General features: G+C 40.7%; 1 protein-coding gene across 1 annotated transcript in view; it reads left to right on the forward strand.

The window, feature by feature from the left end:
- The window catches only part of LOC122815717 (aldo-keto reductase family 1 member B1-like), a 333,761-nt gene extending 319,473 nt beyond the window's left edge, over positions 1 to 14,288 (forward strand). Inside the window, exon 10 of the mRNA XM_044088465.1 lies at positions 14,063 to 14,288. Within this exon, the coding sequence (XP_043944400.1) occupies positions 14,063 to 14,105 (43 nt within the window). The 3' untranslated portion in view covers positions 14,106 to 14,288. The remainder of the gene's footprint in view (positions 1 to 14,062) is intronic.
- Positions 14,289 to 19,336: the final 5,048 nt, after the last annotated feature.

Raw genomic sequence — 19,336 nt, forward strand, 5'->3', positions numbered from 1 at the left:
CAGCATCAATGGGGCCAGATGGTGTTCCAGGCTGCGTCGTGCACAAACTACAGAACTACTAGAATGAACTAATCCCCCACCTAAACACACTGTTCAGCCTCAGCCTCTCCACATACTACGTGCCCATAGAATGGCGCACAGCAACGGTTATTCCGCTCCATAAAGGAGGGGCCACAACTGACCCTGGTAACTATCGCCCCATAAGCATGACTAGCCTGGTCTGCAAGGCTATGGAGCGCATCATCATGAAACTCATTAACAAAGACATTCGGAACCTCCAAACACTTGACCTGACCCAGTTCGGCTTTGCTAAGGGCAGATCATGCCTACTAAACCTGGTTGACTTCTTCGAGACAGTCACCAAGGCCATAGATGAGGGGAAGGTAGTTCACACAGCCTACCTTGACCTCGCCAAGGCTTTTGACACCATTCCCCACTTGGGAATTATAGAAAAACTCACCAGCCTGAACATAAACCCCTATGTCACGAGATGGGTTGCCAAATGGCTTACAGACAGAACTCGCACGGTAAGAATAGCGGGCTCCAGGTCCAACAATAAACCAGTCACAAGTGGTGTCCCACAAGGATCAGTCCTGGGACCCCTACTGTTTGGCATATACTTCTCAGAAGTATAGGCAAACACAGGAGGACTATGGCTAACCAAGTTCGCCGATGACTGCAAACTGGGAGCCATAATTGACTCTCCGGCTGACACAGACATTCTCCAAAAGGGCCTTACTGAGACAGACACCTCGTGTCAAAATCACGGTCTCAAGCTAAATGCCAAAAAATGCATAGTCATCCCGTTTGGGAAAAATAAAACACCCACGAATTACCAAATAGATGGCAGCCCCCTTAATACAGAAAAGGTAATAAGAGATCTGGGGACCCAGGTAGATAGCAATCTCTCCTTTGACAATCATATTGACAAAGTAGTTAGGAAATCCTTCTATGTAACCCATCTAATTACTAAAGGGTTCGCCTCTGAAAATAAAGAGGTTATAGTGCCCCTCTACTCGTCACTCATCAGACCCATCATAGAGTACAATGCCCCATTTGGGATGTACCTCACAAGACACTTCCAACAGCTGGAAAGACCACAAAAGTACCTCACCAAGAGAATTACTGGCCTCAAACATATGTCCTATGCAGCCCGACTGGAAAAACTCCAGCTGTACTCAGTCGCATATCGCTTACTCAGAGGTGATCTCTGCCTGACTTACAAAGCCATGTCCAACTCAGAATTGATGAACATGCTCCACCTAAAGAAATCCAAGTCACTACGAGCCACTCGCTCTAGTGAGCTAAACCTCACCACAACAATAAATAGAACATGCTGGAGGGATTGATTCCTGTCACAGAGACTCCCCATGCTTTGGAACAAAATTCCTAGCTACATTAGGCAGAGCCCCTTACTAACACTCTTCAAGAGAAACCTTGACGAGTGAATGGGTAACAGAAAATACACCCCTGGGATCATTTCATTGGCTCTTCTTGACAGAGGCTTAGTTAATTAATCAATGGGGTGGCGAAAGATGACACACTCTGGCTAGGCTTATAAATTCCCTCAGGCAGATAGCCTAGTACCTACCTATGAACCTATTACTGATTATAATATTCAGAGGTTTACCACAAAAGGCAAGCAAAAATCACACACAAAATTTTACAGTTCAAAGGATCGCAGTTATAATCCTCAAATCTTTAACAGGAACCCTCTTCTAAGAGACAGATGAAGCCTTACCTGTTTCAGCTCAAGTGAAGTTGTTATTTTTACTTTTATTAAGCAAGCTTCATTGCCTTTTTTACTTTAAAATGGAAAAGTATTTTACAAGTATTTCCTTCATTACAATATATATCATTTCTACTCTCTCCTTGTTTGATAAAAAAAAAAAAAAAAAGGCGCGACCACAACCGCAACTGCGAATATGGAAACAGTACCGGCATTCAGCCGTTACAGCACTCTTTCTCACAAAACCTATAATGTTCTATCTAATACCTGCCATTACTGACTGTGTGAGTCTATGTATGTGCACAAGTCTACATATAAAGATAGATACATACATACACACACTCAAGCACAAACATACACTAAAGAAAACCTTATGCCGGGGCTCTTATTGCACAACATTTAAATCATTAATAATTAACAGCAAGGAAAATCGGTGCCAGATAAACAAAGATGTAACTATTGTCATATAAAACAATGGGACAATAGTCCTGCTAAGGGTATTTCTAAGCATGGCAGCCCAATGAAAGTTTACATTGCATCATGAAGTTCGCAAGAAAGGACACTAAAACAGATTTTCAAATGTTATGAAGGAATACTTGGAGGAATATATATTTATTTTTTATTTTATTTTACATTTATTTTATTTTACATTTGTTGACCGGGCTAGTCTAACTGGATATATGTCCATTTTCAGTAGAGGCCCGGGGAGATAAGCTCCAAGACAGAAATAAGAAAACAACAAAAAATGAATAACAGCAACAGTCTTATATACAGTGCATATTACAGGTTAACACAGAAAATTCAGCGAGGACAAAAATCCTAACAGTGCAAAACGCAGGTACAATACAACATATAGGTACAATACATAATAAAGAAGAAATAAAAACAAAGAAGACAGGTTAATTGAATTAAAGTAAAGAATTCCCTCAATAAAAAGTATCCACAGAGGTTGGACATAGTGTAAATTTAGAGGGAGAATGTATTTATAGTCAATAAGGAAGGTATAACAGTTCATGAGTAGTATGGGGTAGGCAGAGCCAAGTTTGAACAGATAGATACCTAGTCAGGTTTAGTACAGGGGCATAACCAGTGTGTTCTGAGGAAAAGTTTCAGTCTGTTTTTGAAGAGTGATAAAGAGGGAAGTGAGGAAAGGTCACTGGGGAGAAGATTCCAGGATTTTCCGACAGCATTGGAGAAGAGAGAATCCCCAGCCTTGTTGTTAGGTTTAGAGGTGTGTACAAGAAGTTTGTGTGAAGACCGTAAGGACTTCAGATTATTATAGGGGGTGATGAGGGTAGATGGAATAGGAGTACTGGAAGGTTTATAAAGAGTTTTATGGGCAATGGTTAGTTGGTGGAATTTAATCAGGTTTTGTAGTTCAAGCCATCCTAGCTGCTTTATATTAATGCAATGGTGGGTTGTAAATGGGTTGCCTGTAGCGAATCTGGCAATGTTATTGTAGGACATTTCCAATTTGCTGAGGTTATTTTTAGATAGCTTAGTAAAAATGGGCGAGGCATAGAGGAGTGTAGAGATTAGATGAGTGAGAGCTATAGTTGTTTTGGCTGTAGGTGAAAGGAAGGGTTTAATCCTATAGAGAGAGCCAAGTTTTTTGTTGACAGTTTTTATAGTATTGTTGATATGGATGTCAAAGTTCAGATTGTTGTCAATGGTGATACCCAGTAGTTTGGTGGTTGGGTCTGGTGATCTAATGGTACCATTGGTGGATGTAACTGAGAAATCAAAAAGAGAGGACTTGTGAGTAGGATTGAAGAGGAGGAGTTTAGTTTTTTGGGGGTTCAAAAGAAGGCAACGCTGTGTGAACCATTGCTCAACTGTGTTAAATACCTTCTGGGTAAGAAAGTGAAGTTCAGAAGTGGATTTGGCTGAGCATATAAGTGTGGAGTCATCAGCTTATTGTATGCATGTGGCTTGGGGGATGGCTAGATGAAGGTCATTAATAAATATGGAGAAGAGGAGAGTTTCTAGTATGGACCCTTGAGGGACACCTAGGGTAACGGGCAGGAGGGTAGATAGAGTCTTGTGCCAAAGTATAGCCTGTTGTCTTTTATCTAGGTAGGACTGGAACCATTTTATGGAAGGTGCATCTAATGACAGGGATTTTAGTATGTTGATGAGAATCTGGTGATTTACCATGTCAAATGATTTAGACAGGTCAATAAATAGTGCAAAGGAAAGATTATTAAGGTTGCGTTTTTTGTTTATGCAATCAGTAAAGGAAAGGAGGGCAGTGGTAGTGCTGTGTAAAGGTCTGAAACCATGTTGACAGCTGGAAAATAAGTTATTTTGGGTTAAGTGGTCAAGTAATTGCCTATGGATGCATTTCTCCATGATCTTTGCCAAAGGAGAAAGAAGGGCAATGGGGCGGTAGTTAGAGAGTTCAGTGGAGTGTCCACCTTTATGGAGGAGGATAATATTAGAGACTTTCCATAAGCTAGGGATGTGACCTTTGGTAATGATTCTATTGATCAGAATGGAAATGGGATATGCGATAGCTTTGGCTGATAGCTGTAGAAATTCAGCAGGTAGCTGGTCTGCTGAGGGAGAGCACGGTTTTAGTTTTTGTATAAGGGTTAGAATATATGTTGTTGGGACAGGTTGAAAATGAAAAGGAGGGGGTGAGGTTGAGTTATAGGAAGGTAAAGTGAAACTATTAGGTGATAGCTGACTAGCTAGTGTTTGGATAGCATTAGTAAAAAAGGTATTGAAGGTATCGGCTGTATGCATGGGATTATTGTGGTCAGTATTTTGAGGGTTAGGTGTGGTGAATTGACCTGGATGGAGTAATTGGTTAATGCTAGCCCAGAATTTTTGTGGGTTGTTTTGGCTAGTTTGTTGAAATTGTAGTTAGTAGTTTCTTTTATCAGAGAATGTAGCTTTCGTAGTGCCATTTCTTAACTGTATAAAGGTTTGTTGGTCTACAGGGTTTTTAGTCATTCTCCATTTGGCCCAATATTTATTTCTAAGATGGATTTTGTGTTTGGTTTCTTTTGAAAGCCATGGGGCAGACTTGGTTTTAATTCTAATTAATCTGGTTGGAGCATGGTGGTTAAGAATGGCAAGGAAGTTAGAGTTAAAGTATTTAATGGCTTCTTCTAAAGGGAGGTGTCTTAAGGGAGACCAATTGCAAGCTCTTAGTTCATTTTTGAATAGATCAGGGTTAAAGTTCTTTTTGGATCTGATATTTCTGACAGATGTTGGAATGGGAGTATAGACTTTATGCCTGATGATGTAGGTAAGTGAGTGGTCACTTATATCATCAGGGAGGGTTCCAGAATCATAATTGTGAGGGTGATGGTTTATGAGAATCCAGTCTAAAAACTATAAAGTTTATATACACTGTGCTTTTAATTAATGTGCCTGTAGGCAAAACTAGCTTTCACACAAATGGCTTAGTCATTCATATCATTTTGGTTTCTAAACTAGAGCAATATTTAAAATAAAATTATGTAAATGCACCAGCATTATAAGAAATATATTAAGCTAAGCTGTTATCGAGTGATTTTAGAGAATAGGTGGTCTGCATCTGTAAAGGACTTTTTTTTTTTTTTTTTTTTTTTTTTTTTTACAGGGCAGCAGAGGTGCCGATATGCCATACCGGTGCATACCGGCCCAAAAATAGCCCTGTAAATATCACTCATAACAACTTTGAACGTTGATAGAACAACAGGGTTTTGCATAGGGATATGCAATATTTAGCTAGCTGAATAATGGAAAATGAAAACGGACCATAAATATGGGCATTCTCTGAAAATATGTACTGTTGAGAGGTATGTTTGGGAGTCTGTATTTCCTAACGGGCTCTTCCAGGCATGGTACTAGAAAGCAAAGCTGTAAACTAGGACCTTCTTACCTTAATCAGAAAGTAGGCAGGATCAGAGGTAAAATGGTCCATTGAAGAGAGTCACGGTTTGTTGAACAAGAACAGACAGATCTCCGGTGCAGGTCTTTCTTCTGAGAGCCGTCACTGTGGCAAAACTCGGCAGGTTTCATGAACTGATCAGCAGGATAAATAGAGGAATCCAGCAGCAAATTCCTCAAAATCCAGAAAAAAAGGGAATTTCTACTGTTGGACCCTCTATTTATTTAGAAAGATCAAAGTATTCTTAGTTCAGGGAGTGAAGGTTTTAAGCAACTGGCATTACAAGACTCCCATTGGCTGCCACCACTTGTCATGAATGCTGGAAAAAGTACGGACTTGCAAGCCGATTTTCTCGGTAAACTCAAATATGAACACCACGTAACTCCATGCTGAAACTTAAGCTGACAAGGTAACTGACAAAGTTCAGTTACTTTCTCAGCTTAATTTTCAACAGTGGAGCTAAAATATGACTGAAAAGTTAAGTGCGCTGGTAGAAGGCACTCGGGGGTAACAGCTTGCATTTTGTATCTTCTCATGGCACGCTCGGTATTAAGCACAGAGGCGCCATGAGAAGGTAATCAGGGTTAATGAACTAGGGCCTATATAAGCCTAGCCAAAAAGGTACCCTGGCTTTCGCCACCCAAGAAAATTATTTTCCTGTGCCCCTGTCAAGCAGAGCCACAGAAGTGATCTCCAGAGTGAATTTCCTATCTCCCATCCAATCATCAAGATTTTTCTTGAAGACTAATGAGGAGCTTTGTTTGATATAGATAGGTAGTTTGTTCCAGAGTATGGGAAGTCTCTGGGACAGGAATCTATCCCTCCAGCATGTTCTGTTTATTGTGGTGGCAACATTTAGGTCCCTAGAGCATGTAGCTCGGGGGAAGGGGGTTGGAATTTCTTTAAGTGGAGCATGTCCAACAGCTCTGGGTTTGACATAGCTTTGTATGTTAGGCAGATATCGCCTCTGAGTAGGCGATATGCGACAGAGTAAAGCTGGAGTTTTTTGAGACGGTCTGCATAGGGTATCTGTTTGAGGCAGGTAATCCTCTTTGTGAGGTATTTCTGCGACCTTTCTAGTTGTTGTAGATGTCTTGTGAGGTACATACCAAAAGGGGCATTGTACTCTATAATGGGTCTAATGAGTGACGAGTAGAGGGGAACAATGACCTCTTTTTTCCTGGATGAGAAAACTTTTGTGATGAGGTGTGCCACGTAGAAGGATTTCCTGACTACTGTGGCGATGTGATTATCAAAGGAGAGACTACTGTCCACCTGTGTCCCAAGGTCTCTTATCACACTTTCGGCATTAAGTAGACTATTGCCTCTGTGGTAGTTCATAGGTACAGAGTTTTCACCAAAAGGGATGACAATGCACTTTTTGGCAATGAGCTTGAGGCCATGGCTTTGACACAAGGCATCTGTCTCAGTGAGGCCCTTTTGTAGGATGTCCACATCGTTAGGAGTTTCGATTATGGCTCCTAGTCTGCAGTCATCTACGAACTCTGTTAGTCAAAGAACTTCTGTGTTAGCCTGCACTTCTGTGAAGTAGATACCAAACAGGAGAGGACCCAGGACTGAACCCTGTGGTACCCCACTTGTCACTTGTCTGAAGTCAGATTTGGAGTCTGCTACTTTCACAGTGTGGGTTCTGTCAGTGAGCCATTTGGCATCCCATCTTGTGACATAGGGATTTATACCTAGTTTAGTGAGTTTATCTATAATTCCAGAGTGGGAGATGGTGTTGAAAGCCTTGGCGAGCTCTAGATAGGCTGTTTGAACTACCTTACCCTCATCTACGGCTTTGGTGACTGCTTCAAAGAAGTCTATCAGGTTTAGGAGACATGATCTGCCTTTTACAAACATGAACTGGGTGGGGTCCAGAGTTTGGAGATTACCAATGTCATTGTTTATAAGTTCCATGATGATACGTTCTATAGCCTTGTAGACCAGGTTCATCAGGCTAATGGGGCGGTAGTTCCTGGGGTCCGTGGTGGCTCCCCCTTTGTGGAGTGAGATAACTGTCCCTGTGCACCATTTAGTGGGCACAAAGCCTGGGGTGAGGCTATGGTACTTAGGTGGGGTGCCAGTTCATTCTGTAGATCGTGTAGAATGCAGCCTGGGATGTTGTCAGGTCCCATGGATGCTGTGTTCTTGGCTTTGGAGAGTGTGGTTTTTACCTGTCTGGCTGTGATTACAGGAACTTTGCATTCTTCCGGTATAGAGATGGGCCTTTTAGGGGGTGAGAGGGGGGTAAAGTTAGCACTGAACCTATCTGCCAGTTTGTTGGCAATATCAGTTGGTTCTGTATCTTTAGTGCCATTGTGCTGTAACTCAGAGCAGATCTGAGTGTTGCCATTGAGATTCTTGACATAGCTGTAGAATGATTTGTGGTTGCCTTTAGAATCAGTGGCAATTTTGTTTTTGTAACTAGCTTTGGAGGATTTTATGAGGGATCTCAGCTTTTTACTAAGGCTGACCAGGGAGTTCCTCCAATCATGGGATTTTACTCTTTTTTTGCAACAGTTTCTTTCTTCTGTTGTAGAGTTTGTTTATGCCAGGGGACCACCAGATTGGCTTCCTTTTTTTTGGAGGATAGCATCTTGGTTCTGTTAGGGATTGCACAATCCATGCACTCATGTAAGTGCTTATAAAATGCATTTGTGTAGGATTCAGCAGTCATACCTCTATTGTCCGTCTGCATTGGTGTCGTGAAGTTTGCCACTTCTGTCTTAAGAAGCGTGAAGTTGGCTTTGGAGAAATTTTTTATGGTGGTTTCCCTAATGGGGAGTAGGGGGGTGGGATGTGGATGTCTGGGGTGATTAGCTTGTGGTCGGACCTGACCAATGAGGAACTGACCTCTGGTGTGGAACACCGGTTGCCCATGTTTGTAATGACCAGGTCTGGGATATTGCTGCCCCTGGTGGGGGTGTGGATAAGTTGATCCAAGGCATTGGAATTTATAGGTTCATAGGTTGGTACTAGGCTATCGGCCCTAGGGCCTATATAAGCCTAGCCATAACAATTACCTGGCTATTTCTTCCCACAGTATTTACTTCCCGAATTCCTGAAAATGTTGAGCAAAAGAGTTGGTACATGAATAGTTTTCCCAGTTAATGGTGGGTAGTTGAAATTGCCCATTATTAGGGTGTTAGGTTTTACCCTAATATTTTCCAGTGTATCAAGAAATGAGGAGTGGGAATCCTGGGGCATGGTGGGGGATCTGAGCAAGCTACAATTTAGATTGTGGTCTTGCCCAGAGTTAGTTGCACTTGGATAATCTCGGATGCTTTATGCTGAGCAGCTAGCTTGGAGGTGTGGATATCCTTAATGAATATGGACATGCCTCTGCCTTTAGTGTTTCGGTCCAGGTTAGGTGGCCGAACGGTGTGGTATGAATTATAGCCTGGTAATGCAGGGGTGCTCTCTGAAGCCTTGAACCAGGTGTCTGTCACTGCACAGATGTCGATTTTCTCCATTTTAAGGAGTGCCTCAAGTGAGAGCATTTTAAGGTTTAGACTTCTAGCATTGAGTAGCATTACACTCAGATTTTGCTTGCTTGTACCTGTTACAGTGGTGAGTTTGTCATTTGAACCTTGCCTAAAAAAGGCACTATAGGGGCAGCAAGAGCCTTAGCCAGTGTCCGGAATCCCAAAGGCAACAGGTGCAGGCCATCTCTGGCAAAGCATTGTGGTCTGTCGATCATGTCATCCCAGGCAGACAGATACTGGATCCCCTTAGAATGACACCAGCAGCTTAGCCAATTATTGAAGTCAAACATTTTGTCCTTGTACTGTGGTATCATTCTGGGTGATGGCAGGATGCTACTCAGGGCTAGGGTCATACCTGACTGGGCTACAAGGTCAGACAGCTCCTTCATGTCTCTTTTCATGTAGTCCAGGGAGGTATGTCTCGGGTCATTCACACCCAACATGGAAAATGACAGAGTCATATTTGTACTTGTTGTGTAGTGACCCGAGTGTGTGTGTTATGTGGTGGATCCTGGCACTCAACAGGCAGCTAACAGTAACTTTTTCCTTGTTTAGCCTGGTGAGTGGAACATCAGTGTGCTGACTATAGAGTCACCTATGACTAAAGTGTTGGGTATGTTGTTATGCCTTATGGGCTGTGGTTGAGTGGCACACTGAGTTTGTGGGCTTTGTGTCATTTGGGTGGTGTTGGGGGGGTGGAGGTTGCTTGCGTTTCTGCTTTGGAGGTCCCTGTTGCTTGGACAGATTTTTATTGAGAGCCTCCGCGAATGTAGGTGTGTGTTTTGTATTTCTATCTGTGTGTTTTGGTGGTGTAGGTTTTGAGGGACTATGTGATGTGTGTGGTGTGGTGCAGGTGTTTACCCTCTCCTCTTGACTGTCTAGTCCAGTGTTTGGTGAAGAGAGCTTTGCTTTCAGTTTGGCTATATAAGTGCATCTCTCACAGGTTGTAGTGTTGGGTGGTAGGAGGAGAGGTTTATCCGTGTACATGAGGCAATTGCTGCATTGCCCCAAGATGCCCAGATTCATCAGGTAGACAGGAGAAAACACCGGGAGCTGACCCTTAGACATGCCTGGATAGGTGCTTATTTATTAAGTACTAAAACCTGTTTTCCTCTAGATAAGTGAGGAAAGTTGAGTGCTGTAGTAATTTGTAGCTTATTTAGTGCTTACAACGACTTCTGAACAAGTGATTATCATCTTTGAAGACATTATTTGGCAGTAGTACAAGGTAGGAGGGTTTCATAATTAAAGGCTTCACCTTTAATTTTCCAGAAAGTGTTTCTGTGAGAACTATCTCAGCCTTTACGCAGAAAGTGGCTGCAGCCATGAACCTCAAGCAGTCTGCTAATCTCCTACTCTTTTCTAAATTTAACAAGGGTGAATTTAATTACTTTGTCGGTATGTACCTTCATCTTTCCAGCTATCTTTGGTTCTGTGGATGGACAATCAATACTTTCTTGACTTGTTTTCCTTTGCTACAAACAGACAAGGCCAAAAGACCTTCAAAGTCTCATTCTGTCCAGGTGGGCCCCTGATTACATAGCTTTCTATTATGTCTTTAGCAGTAAGACTGAAGCAGGTAAATCAAAGGTTCAATCTGCAAAAAAATATATCTACTTCTCTAGCACATCTGATGTTGTCCTTTTATTTCTTCCTGAACTGATGGGTCTCAGATCTGACCTTGGATCCAGCTCGGATGCATTCATTAGACTGTGGGATCCAGCTGTTGAGCTCCTCCCTTTATCCATAATGCCCTGGTTACCTTACAGTACCTCAGATCTTGTTTGCTGCCTTACAGCAACAGATATGGATCCTTCCTGCAGAGCTTGCGGTGTTTTCTTTTCTGCAAAAAGACCTTCAAAGTCTCATTCTGTCCAGGTGGGCCCCTGATTACATAGCTTTCTATTATGTCTTTAGCAGTAAGACTGTAGCAGGTAAATCAAAGGTTCAATCTGCAAAAAAATATATCTACTTCTCTAGCACATCTGATGTTGTCCTTTTATTTCTTCCTGAACTGATGGGTCTCAGATCCGACCTTGGATCCAGCTCGGATGCATTCATTAGACTGTGGGATCCAGCTGTTGAGCTCCTCCCTTTATCCATAATGCCCTGGTTACCTTACAGTACCTCAGATCTTGTTTGCTGCCTTACAGCAACAGATATGGATCCTTCCTGCAGAGCTTGCGGTGTGTTCTTTTCTGCAGTGTGGGTAATTATCCTTAATTTTTTCTAATAACCTTTGCTAACTTATTCATAGGTTCATAGGTTAGTACTAGGCTAACTGTCCATGCGAGCCACTGTAAGCCTAGCCAATTATCCCTTGTGAGATTCAAACCCTGCACCTTGTGTTTGTAAGGCAAACACCTTAACCATTAGGCCACCCTCCCAACCCCTCTTACTTCTTCCTTCCTTATCTTTAGTTTGTTGGATTTCTGTTGCGTAAAGTCCCTTTTAAATTTCTTTGTGTTCTACCTCTGGTAGACTCAGTACCGTTGTTGGTACTTCTGTGTCCTTTATTTCTCTTTTTTTCTACCCTTTTCTTTATTTCTCTTTTTACTACCTCTAGTGGGTGTTTCCTTACCTACCACTGTTGATAGCTTTCCTTTTCAAAAAAAAAATCACTCTCTTGTAATCTACCTTTCTTTTTTCTGTTGAGTATGGCTGACAATCGCACTGGGTTTAAGAAATGCACTTCCTATGGGCACAAGAGCTCTAATTTTGATGGCCACAGAGAGTGCGTTTATTGTCTGGGTGCTGCTCATCTAGATACTGATTGCCCAATATGTGCAGGGTTTAATTTTAGGCCCTTCAGTGATCGATGCAATAAGTTTGTACTAAAAGGCTTGCTACTGTTCTCCTGTTATTCCTTTTCAGGGGGTCAAATCACTGCAAAAATATTTTAAGACCTGTTCAGAAGCCAGAGAATCTGGGAACCAGACTCCAACCCACTCTCCAAAGTCAGCTTGTACTTCAGAGCCTCCTCCCCAAGTTCAGAAGTCTGATTTAACAGTCTCTGATACAAAGTGGAAATAGTCTGATCCTACACCTTCGAATATGATACTAGCACAGTTGTAGTCTCGTAGGACATCAGGCTTTCTTCACCGGTTCAAAGGATTTCAATATCCTCACATAAAGCCTCTACTAGAAAGATTTATAAAAGTAAATAGAAGAGTATTTCAATATGGGCTCACTAAAAACATTTGGATCCTTTTACAGACCCTATTCCTGCAGTTTTGGATTTTCTTGCTTCAGTTTTCCAAAGCGGGGCAAGTTCTTCTAGTATTAAGGTGCAACTGGCAGCCATCTCAAATTATTACACTGGGGCAATTCATCTTCTCTGTCTTCATCTACACTGTGTAAGACCTTCCTTAGGGGTACCTTTTTACGTAGACCACCTATTAAGGAAGAGTGTCTTTCTGTGTGGAGACATACATGAATGGGCATACCTTCGTTGAAGGTTGTGCATCAGGGCTGGCAACTCGGCATGTAAAAATCTACTGCCAATCATTAGCGGACCGGAGTTCCGCTGTGGCGACCCCTAACCGGGAAAAGCCGAAAGACACAAACCTATTAAGGACCTCACTCCTCCTTGGGACTTAACCATGATGTTACAAGCTCTTGTCATACCTCCTTTTGAACCTTCAGCCAAGGTAGACTTGAAATATCTTTTCAGGTAAACTGCCTTTTTGGTGGCCATCACTTTGGCTAAAATGGTATCTGAATTACAAGTATTGTCAGCCAACCCCCCCCCCCCCATTTGATTTTTCATAAAGATAGAGTAACCTTGCATACTGAAAACAATATCAGTGATGTCATTAACCTACCAGTTTTCTTCCCAATTTCCAGAACAAGGGTGAATGCACTCTTCACCTGCTGGATGTCCATAGACAGCTGCATTTCTATTTAGACAGAGCAAAATCTTTTATAAATATTGACCAGCTGTCTGTCTCCTTCTCCAGTGTTTAGAAGGGGAAGGCCAGTGTCCAAACTCAATGTCTAAATGGATCCCAGATTGTATCTCTCGTGTATAGTCTGCTAAAGGCATCCCTCTACTTGGGCATGTTAAAGCTCATTCTATTAGATCTGTGTCTACATCTCAAGGCTACTGGTCCAAAGTGTCGATAGAGGAGATTTGTGTGGCTGCTACTCCAACTCCCATACCTTTGTCACACATTACATATTAGATATTGTATCTAAAAGTAGGGCTGCTTAGGTTCCACAGTGCTCCAGAATATCCTTCCATGAGGGTCAAGTGAGGTTACTGTAGCTAGGGACTCCAACTCACAGGTTGAGGAATGACTGAAAATGACAACATCAGATAAAGAAGTTATGTACTCACCATAACATTCCATCTGTGTTGTCCATTTTCATTCTTCCTCAACCTACAACCCCATCCACCTGTCCCTTTTGGGAATATTTGCGGAGGTGTTCTATGAACCACTGTTCCTTTTGAGTTCCTGGTTCCATCTGCTCTCTATTTATACTGTTATGTATTTGCTTATACAACTGCAGCAAACTCCATCTGAGGTAAAAATAAAAAAAATAAAAAAAAAAAAAAAAAAATTATGGGTAAGGGAGGAACTCGAGAGTCTGATCCTAAACTATAAAAAAGCTTCAGAGTCGGATCCAAGGTACGGATCTAAACCCAGAGGCTGAGGAAGAATGAAAATGGACAACACAGATGGAACATTATGTTAAGTACATAGCTTCTTTTTTTAACAGGCCTTTGTAATTTTGCTAATACATTTACTTCAGTGGGCATATGGATGCACTTGATAAAAATGCTCTTAGAGAGGGATTAAATGTGCTGTTAGCTTGTGGTCCTTCATAATATTTGCTACTTATATTCATGTTGTTGATTTATAAATAATCTTTGTACAAGTTACTGTTTAAAGAATACTGCTAAATAGAGTGACTGACAAAAATGTTAACTATGACTTTTTTTCCTCCTCATTTTAGGAGTGGTGAATACAAGCACTACCCTTTCAATATTGAATTTTGAAGAATCTGCCACGTTACTGAACTGTCCTTATCAGCAGTGAAAACTACAAAAACAGTTTCTGTACTGACGTTACTTGGGATTACGCTTTCCTTAAATTTGCTTTTGTCACTGTGAATGAGAAGCACTTAATTAATGAAAAAGTTGCAAAGCTAGTTATGATTCAACTTGCACACGTCCCATCTTGTGGAGAATAGTTTTATGCAGTGTTTTGTTTTATATCTACAAGGTGTAGCCTCTGATTTTGATTAGTTTTTTCATTACCTGTAACATTTTGAGAAGTTACTTTAGTATGTTGTTTCAACTGAGTCATACTGCAATGAGGGGATATAGAGTTTTGCCCATTAAGGTGATATGTATTAAGAAACTGATTTTATAGGTCTCAGATTTGCTCATAAGTTCACAGTCACCATATTAAAAATGTTACAGATGTGCAATGCATAAGTAAAGGTCAGATTGGTGTCTGTTAGAAGCACTTAATGTTTAGTCACCACCGTTCCCCCATATTGGTGAGGTTCAGCTTTCTCACTAGGACATGGAGGTTTACAGCAGAAAGGAGTAATAGTAATCTGGCCTGGCTGCTAGTTTTATTTTTTTATTATTTCTGAAAACATTTCTGGGTCCTTCCTCCTTCCCTATCTAATTTTACATCAAAATCTAGGACCTGTTTAAACTAGCATGGTTATCTCTAACCTTCCTGTTTGTGCAGCCCTGTACATCTGCTCTGAGGCTGGTTTGAGGAGTTGTTCTGCTGTCTTATTGTCTCTGTTACTGATCTGACTTCTCAGATGTAGACTGCCCTTAAATTTTATGTTGAAAGCTTCTTTCATCTTTATTCCCATGGAGATTTTCATATTTAGCCATGGCAGTGATAATCATGCCTCCTAGTAGGGACACCATAGTAGAGTCTTTTGTGTATAAGCCTGTGCTTTTAAAGTTAAGTTAAAGGTAGGAATGCTTCGGGTGCCAGTCTGCACTTAACTGGGTGCCATGTACTTGTAGTAGTGTTGCTTAACACCAGCTGCACCTTCCCTTGGTTTCTCCACATGGTCTGATGTAATAACAGGCCTTGTATCCAGTGCTAAAGTGGAGTATATGTTTCTAACTCACATGACCTATGCTGATTGCCAGAATCTAATCCAGGCCAGAATATATAATTCTTAGTTTAGTAAGTAAAGTGGAAGCTTTAAGTTTAATGGTACTTTTAATTGTTTATGAACAATCCTTTTCCATCTCTTGCGTGAGTTATATACGATCATTGGGAAATCCTGTATGGGATAGTGCTAATTCTGATGTTACAACAGCAGAATCCCACATAATCATGAATCACAGTGACCCTCAGATTGTCACCATCTGTTTCGGTTCTGCAATGTTTTATTTTAGCCAGGTGGATGACATGGAAACCAGCATAAATGCCATCATGTAATGCACTTGATGAGGGGTAGTGAGGAAGAGAGAAGTTCAGATTATCTAGAAAATCAAAAGCTTCCAAGGAGTGGAGTACAACATTGTGAATGAAATACACATTCAGTGTTTTTGGACTGTCCTCTACTGTTTCATTACAATAATTGTTTTTGTGTTTGGCCATTTCTGCAAAACTGAAGTAGATGGGTTTCTTTGTTAACTTTAGACAGTAACTTTTCGAAGTGATCTTTGCTTACCAAGCAGTCTTCATGTTAAATGTTTGCTAATGGTATCCATGGTGTTTATATACAAATATAGCCTATTTACAGATATACAAATTTGTCATCTGTGAACATGTGTTAAAATGTCAGTAAACACTCCATGCGTTGGCATCTTTTGTTACTGTGAATAAACATTTTCTTGCAAGTATCTTGTCATTATTGAATTTGCATAGTTTCTTGTACGTAATCAAGTTTTGTTTACACTCACAATTGATATATTGCTGATTGATTGAGCTGGTTCCCAACACTGAGAGGCTTTAATTCAGGAGATTCGGAAGAGAAGTGACTTGCACTTTGTATTTTTGCCATAAAATTTATTTCTTTATTTGCTTTTGTTTGCCATTTTCAGCAGATGCCCTGACTGAAAAGATCCACAAAACAGAAATAGCAAAATACACCATCATGAAATGTGACAATGATAATTACAAAAATAGAACAAAAATGCAATAAAATACAGAGATGTACATAAAACTGGTGGAATACATGAGTATGGTTCTGGATATGCTTAGAGTTGCAGAAAACAAACGTTCAGATGGGTTATATTATTGGATAAGATGCAGTGCAGCATGATAATAAATAAAATACTAATATTGCATAGAGTGTTTGCAACTGAATAGAAAGTGTAAGTGGTGGAGATTGTAAAGAGAGGGATCTAGGAAAGAAATGTATGATTATAAGAAAAGAATACAGTGAACGGGCGAAAAGAGGTAGGATGTTATTTTTTAGGTTTGTAGACAAAATTATGAGATGTGACTAGTTGCAAAAATGTTAGCTAGTGAGAGAATTTTGTCCAGTTTAACTGTTTCAGTGCCACAGGTTTGCAGCAAATTTTGCTACTCATGTTGTAGCATTTCTCAAGTAGATTTGTTTGGATAGCTTATAGAGTTGAATAGACAAAATTAGGTAGTTGAAGAGATGTCATTAGTGTCACCAACTTATTTAATACTTTTTTAGCATAGCAGGGACATAGCTTTCTTTAATGGAGTGGTTTATTATGATTGAAACTAGGTAAGGCAAAGCATCTGCTGCAGTTCTAATGTATTCTGCCGGTAAGTTATCACAGGAAAAAAATAGATAATTTTAAACTGAGAAGATATGTGATGGTGGAAATGGAGACAGGTTTGAAGGAGAGAATCTTATGGTGGATTTAGTTCTGGAGACATTGGCATGTTAGGGATGGTTAAGTTATTAAGAAGAGCAGATGCTGTTTGTATGACATATGAATTGAATTGGAAGGTAGTGCTATCAGTCTGAGATGTTAAGGATGATAGTGGTTGACTAGCAAGGCCAGGATTTAGTAGTTTGTTGCTAGAGGGCCAGAAGAGTTTAGGGCTGTTTTGTCTTGATTTGTACTCTGGAAACGTGTACTCTTTTTTTTTTTTTTTTGCTTAGTTTAATTTTGTATTTTGCAGTATTTCTGAAGTGTTTAAAGTTCTGAGGATTCAACTGGCTTTATTTTGTTTACGTATATTGAAAGCTCTCTCCCTCTTTTTCATGAGCCCTTTTATTTTGCTTCTGTTATGAAGCAAGTGCATAGTTTAGTAATGTCTAATGATTTATTCCAGACTTGATCTGTATAGTTTATGACTAATGTATCACCATAAAGTTTTTGCTTCTGGTGGTTTCTGAGTACCTTTTCAGATGAACCCAGTTTCTCATGGTGAGTATGATAAATAGTGGGATGTTTCACGTGTGACCACTATTATATTGCCCTGCCACAGGACGCAGCAAGATCATGTGTTTTTTTAATGAAGACCAGTTCATATTTAGTAATAGGGTACAGTGGTATGTTTTTGATGTTTAACCAGTAATGAATTTTGCTTTACTACACGTCTTACCCAGTTTTGTTGGTAGGGGAGCTGAAATGCCCACATAAATGAGGCTGCCATAGAAGTAGGATACTCTGCATATTGTTTTTGGCAACAGGTCCCTGGTAGTATCAGATGCTGTATAGACTTTCAAGTGCTAATTGATATTCTTTATTTTATGTAATCATGAATGGAGTCTAGGTGTTTACTTTTATTTGTGAATGGAATAATGATGCTAAGTATGGAACATATGTTGATGTAACAGTATGGAGGTTTTTATAGCGAGTAGTGTGGAAAAAAATCGTAGCCATTTTTCTAGTTTCTAGGAAGTTGGCATGTAATATATTTTTGGCTATAATGTTTTTGTCTTGGTACAGTAGAGCAGTATCATCTGCTTATTTTACCGGGTGTATGGAGGTTTTTATAGCGAGTAGTGTGGAAAAAAATTTCGTAGCCATTTTTCTAGTTTCTAGGAAGTTGGCATGTCATATATTTTTGGCTATAATGTACAGTAGAGCAGTATCATCTGCTTCTTGTACCGGGTGGGTTAACACACTAGAATGTCATACTGTTAATATATAGATTAAGTAAAACCATGGATAAACTGGGCAAAGCCATTAATTACCAAACACACATGGTAAAATACTTTCTGGACCTAGTGTCCCAGGTCTCTTTCCTGCTAGCTGCTACACCTGACATTCCTACTAAGTCTGACATTGCATCACAACTGTCCCTAGCCACCCAAGTAGCCAGACACTCCATCAGTTGTAGTTATGATGCAGCAGAAGCCTCGGCCAGGTCTGCAGCTTCTGCATCTGCCCTATGCAGATATTCCTGGCTACGACTACAACCTCTTCCAGAGGATTTCAAATCCAAAATTATGGATGCCCCACTGGACCGCAATCTACTTTTTGGCAAAAATTCAGCTGAGCTCTTCAAAAACGTGCAAGAGAAAAGCAAAGAGCTGCAAGACATCAAATATTTGCTGGCATTTCCCTTCCCTAAGTACTACAGGAATTATCCTGCAAAAACTTCCTTTATCAGGAGGATGCCTTCCACTTCTCATCCCTCCTCCTCCAGACTGAGAAGAGGATCTAGGAGAAAGCTTTACTCCAGACCAACTAACAACCATCCCCTCTCCAAACAGCCCTTTCCCAACAGAAGGAGCCCTTCTTCAGCCTGACTGCCTTGCCCACATTCCCTTGTCTAGCCACCTACCCCACTGCCTCCCTTTTTGGAAAATCATCACCTCAAACCAATGGGTCCTTTCCATCATTCCAAGAGGATACTTCCTATATTGGAAGGAAAAACCAAGGCCAAAAAACATTCCTTTCCCACCAAAAAACAGTTCCACCTATTCCCACATATTTTGCAGGAGCTCCTCTCCCTAGGAACTATAGAACCAATCCCTGTGGGCCAGGAAGGAAAAGGATTATATTCTTGTCTATTCCTAGTCCCAAAAAAGGATGGTCCTTGGAGACCCATAATAGACCTATCCTAACTAAATCAGTTCCTAAAAGTTCCACCCTTCAGGATGCTCTCTCTGCAAACCCTCCTGCCCCTGATAACACCCCAAGCCTTTATGGTCACTCTGGACTTAAAGGAAGCTTATCTCCACATTCCTATCATGCCCTCCCACAGAAAATTACTGAGATTTACTGTCATTTCCTCACATTTTCAATTTACAGCCTTGCCCTTTGGCTTAGCTGCTGCTCCAAGAGTGTTCACAAAATGCCTGGCT

This window comes from Protopterus annectens, chromosome 11.part0 (assembly GCF_019279795.1).
Source record: "Protopterus annectens isolate FY-2018-M chromosome 11.part0, PAN1.0, whole genome shotgun sequence".
NCBI lineage: Eukaryota > Metazoa > Chordata > Ceratodontiformes > Protopteridae > Protopterus > Protopterus annectens.